Genomic DNA, 5000 nt, shown 5'->3' on the forward strand with positions numbered 1-5000 from the left:
TAGCTCCAATTTTTTTTTGTGGTCTGAGTTCAACTCCTGCTGTGGCCTACCTGGCTGGTAGACTTGATTGGCCACCCAGGTTACCCCACTCCCCCACCATCACCACTCGATACTCTAAGGATACTTTTGAGTGAAATCCACCCTGTTGCAAGCATTTGTATCAGGACTCCAGTTTGAAGATACTCTTCTCCCTCTTTACTCCTCCGCCGCCCCCATGTCCCCACCGTCCTTATAAGTGTCATGACTACCTTGTCTCCTTCCTGATTAAACAACAAAACCCGAATGTTTCCTCTCTGGTAACAGAACTGTTTCAACAACCCACCCCACCCTACTGTGACCCCGCGCACACTTGGTGGTGGTGGTGGTGGTGGTGTTGAGACTCTGATAGTGGCTAGAAATAGCAGGGATTACTTGTCTGACCAATGTATACTGATGCATATTTCTTTCTTCTAGAATGCTCCAGAATGGAGTCATCAATGAAGCTTGTAGGATGGAACATCCTTCCTGTTTATCAAAAGCCAATCATCTATTCAAAAGATGGAAGACAAATCCTAAAGAAAACAAGTGAGTATTATTATTATTATTATTATCATTATCATTATTATTATTATCTTCATCATTGTCATCATCATTATCATCATCATCATCATCATCATTTAGGCAGCGAGCTGGCAGAATCGTTAGCACACCGGGCGAAATACTTAACGGTATTTCATCTGTTGCTACGTTCTGAGTTCAAATTCCGCCAAGGTCAACTTTGCCTTTCACCCTTTCGGGGTCGATAACTTAAGTACCAGTTGAATCGGGGGGGGGGGTCAATGCAATCAATTTACCCCACTCTCCTGAAATTACATTATATTATTTTCCATCATACTATTAGTTTTGTTTTCATTTTGAAAAGTCAAAATATATTTTGTGGTTTATTATTGTTTAGTGCACCTGTGCTGGTGACACATAAAGAACACCTTTGGAGGCCTCATGGAGGCAAAATGGTTGTGTTCTTTTTGAGTGTTGGGCCTCATGGAGGCAATGACTGTGACCTTTGGAATTATGTTGGCCTCACGGAGGCAAAGTGGCTGAGTTTCTTTTGAGTGTTGGGCCTCACAGAGGCAAAGTGACTGAGTTCTTTTCAAATGTTGGGCCTCACGGAGGCAAAGTGACTGAGTTCCTTTTGAGCACAGGGTCTCATGGAGGCAAAGTGGCTGAGTTCTTTCGAGTGTTGGGCCTCACAAAGACAATGACTGTGACCGTTGGAATTATGTTGGCCTAACAGAGGCAAAGTAGCTGAGTTCCAGCAAGCACTGGGCCTCACGGAGGCAAAGTGGCTGAGTTCCTTTTAGAGCACTGGGCCTCATGGGGGCAAAGTGGCTGAGTTCCAGCAAGCACTGGGCCTCATAGAGGCAAAGTGGCTGAGTTCTTTTTGAGCACTGAGCCTCACAGAGGCAAAGTGACTGAGTTCCTTTCAAGTGTTGGGCCTCACATAGCAATGACTGTGACCTTTGGAATGATGTTGGCCTCATAGAGGTAATGTGGCTGAGTTCCTTTTGAGTGTTGGGCCTCATGGAGGCATGACATTATGTCATGCTTGAAAAGAAGACCCATTAAGCCAAGCAAAATTGCAGTCATGGCAGATACCATATCATGCAAATTGTCACCCGTACTGGTGGCATGAAAAAGCACCCCGTGGTCATGCAAATGGCACTTGTTCCAGTGGCATGTAAAAGCACCCATTGCACTCTTGGAGTAGTTGGTGTTAGGAAAGGCATCCAATCATAGAAAACCATGCCAAATCAGACTGGTGTCTGGTGCAGCCTTCTAGCATGCTAGCCCGGTCAAACCATCCGATCTATGCCAGCATGGACAACGATGATGATGATGATGATGATGAGGAGGAGGAGGATGAAGACAGCGATGATGATGATAATTATATGTTATACTTTTATTGCATTTAGCTGTGTTGCAATTATTATTTTCTACTTATTTTGACCAAACTCATTTGATTTCCGACTTAAACAAAAAAATAATTTAGAGACGGCAAAATGAATTCAATAGAAATAACTTGGAGGGAACCATGATGGAAATCCTTAAGACTCTCGGGCAACAAACTTTAGAATTTGAAGATTGTCTATTATAAACAATATTTTGAATTATTTTTTATACCTGCATTTTCTCTCTGTATCTATCTATCTATCCACCCACCCACCTACCAGTTTCCTGCCTCTCTCTACTCCATCAATCTCTCCTTCTCCCCTTTCTCTCTCTCTCACTCTATCTCACTCTCTCTCTCTATACAAATTCATAACTCATATCTCCCATGACCCAGCTTATTCTCCACCTCTCTGTACACCATTACTCTCATCTTTTAAAAATAATTTAATCAAACTTAAACCCAATACACTGCATATTTCGTCCACAGCACCTGAGACACTCTAGGTAGCATTAAAATACACATCATTCTTCCTTTGTTTCTTTTACACATGAAGATGAGGAGGATGCTGGTGGTGGTGATGATGATGATTGTTGTCATAAGTTTTAACAACCTTCAAATGTTTTTTTAAATATTTTTCTGACATCATTCTTATTGTTTGTTTTTATTCTATTTTTCTGCTTCTAGAATCCCGACTCAATTTTTGAGACAAGTCATGTGTATTGGTATCAGACAAGGTGGCACCAGGGATTGTCTGTTTGTCAAAGACCAATTGAAGACACAGCCTGCCTCCATTGCCATTAGGATGCATTTTGCAATAAGTTGCTCAAAAAAACCCTGGGTTCTTCAAAGGTATGGCTGTTCAATAATATAATAATAATAATAATAATAATAATAATAGGGCTGATTGCTATTTAGCTCAGATACCAGGAAACCCCAAAATGGCAGAAATTCAAAAGATAGTACTCATGGGAACTGCCCATATCCTACGCAAAATACTTCTATGTGATCTCAAATTTTAAAACAAACACATAATTTTCTTATGGTATTTTAAACATTCTTTAGAACAACACTATGTACAAAACCAAATATATGGCACCCTAGGCATAACACCAACATGAACTTCTAACTTGTTGTCTCTTGAGGTCTCTGGGTGAGACTTGGAGCCAACTTGTACAAATATAAAGCAAAAGTCAAGCATAGAATAATAATAATAATAATGATAATAATAATAATAATAATAATAATAACGTGTCTCTAAAAGAAATGGAGAAACTTTCAAAATACGAAGACCTGGAAATAGAGGTAACCAGAATGTGGAATCTAAAAACAGAAACAATTCCTATCATAATAGGTGCATTAGGCATGATAAAAAAAATATTCAGACAAATACATAACAAAAACACCAGGACTTACAAACACATATAACATACAGAAAATTGCGCTACTGGGCACTGCACACATCCTACGCAGAACACTTTCCATACAATAACCATCAGAGCATCACAACAAATCACAGCACATACCCAAGGCACACAGAGCTGTGCTCGGTAGTGAAGTGAAAGCACGATATAAAAAATATACTACTGAATGATAATAATAATAATAATAATATAATAATAATGCTGATAACAGTCACACTCTTCTTATTGTTCTTTTACCTTTGAGAGGAGTATCATCAATCCTTAAATATTACCAAAATGAAGCAGATTGAGGTGTTTATTTTGAACTTGTGGAAGACACACGAAATGTCAAAATATTGTTCATTTGATAACAGTTGCACTCTTCTTATTGTAAAAATTAATAATAATAAAGTACTGCCCACGTCCTTAGAAAAACCCTATCCATTTAAATGTCTGTGTTGTATTACATGAAGATATTTCGCTATTGCCCCTGCTGCTTCCTCACCCCAAGTTTTCAGTCATACTGTAACATCTCTTATCCTTCACTCGCCCCAGGATGCTGGGTGTGCCTTGGCAAGAGACAGTAACAAAGATGCAGATTAAAAATTTAAAAAAGTAATAATCATAATAATAATAATAATAATAATAATAATAATGATAATAATAATCCTTTCTGCTAAAGGCACAAAGCCTGAAATTTTGGGGGAGGGGACTAGTTGATTACATCAACCCCAGTGCGTAACTGGTACTTATTTTATCGACCCTGAAAGGATGAAAGGTGAAGTCGACCTCGGCAGAATTTGAACTCAGAATGTAAAGACGGACAAAAACACCCCTAAGTATTTTACCTGGCATGTTAGCGATTCTGCAATCTCATCACCTTACAGGTGCAAAGCATTGATGATGTAACCGTGTATTTTTAGAACGACATTGCGGGGTTGATGTGAGAGGCCAGATCTGGCCAGCTTGAGCATAAAATAGAATATTCGAACCAGATGTGGTTGCTTTGAATGCTAAAGTGTTAATATTTGCATATTTTTGCATATTTTTGCATGCGGTTTTTTTCTTTGTTTTTTCTTTTTGCATTGTCCATGCCATCTTTCTTTGCATGTCTTCCGCATCTTTCCTGCAGTTTCATCATTTCTTTATTCCTGTCATTTACTCAACCAGCATCTCCTCTATTGTCTTCTAATATTCTGTCTTGTCACCATATTAGCTACTTGAATGATATAACCCACTCTGATAACTTCGATATCCGTCTGCTAGTAACTGCTGTCGTACATCTTGCACGGAACCCTTGCAGCACGACTCTTGTTAAGCGTTTCTTTGCTGACAAATGTGCCACAAACACTTCATTCTTCATCAGTTCCAAGTAAGTAAATACTCTTTACTCTTTACTCTTTACTCTTTTACTTGTTTCAGTCATTTGACCGCGGCCATGCTGAAGCACCGCCTTTTTTTTAATCGAGCAACTTGACCCCGGGACTTATTCTTTGTAAGCCCAGTACTTATTCTATCGGTCTCTTTTGTCGAACCGCTAAGTGACAGGGACATAAACACACCAGCATCGGTTGTCAAGCAATGCTAGGGGGACAAACACAGACACACAAACATACACGCACACACACACACATATATATATATACATATATACGACGGGCTTCTTTCAG

At 39.3% G+C, this 5000-nt stretch overlaps 1 protein-coding gene across 2 annotated transcripts in view; it reads left to right on the top strand.

Moving 5' to 3' along the window:
- Window positions 1-5000, top strand: part of LOC115223670 (leucyl-cystinyl aminopeptidase-like) — a 102010-nt gene that overhangs the window by 52424 nt on the left and 44586 nt on the right. Inside the window, exons 17-19 of one of the 2 annotated variants that reach the window (XM_029794343.2) lie at window positions 454-564; window positions 2615-2779; window positions 4547-4702. In XM_029794343.2, the coding sequence (XP_029650203.1) occupies window positions 454-564; window positions 2615-2779; window positions 4547-4702 (432 nt within the window). The remainder of the gene's footprint in view (window positions 1-453; window positions 565-2614; window positions 2780-4546; window positions 4703-5000) is intronic. The other variant, XM_029794344.2, reaches the window with a different exon arrangement.

Source organism: Octopus sinensis, linkage group LG23 (genome assembly GCF_006345805.1).
Source record: "Octopus sinensis linkage group LG23, ASM634580v1, whole genome shotgun sequence".
In the NCBI taxonomy this organism is placed as follows: Eukaryota; Metazoa; Mollusca; class Cephalopoda; order Octopoda; family Octopodidae; genus Octopus; species Octopus sinensis.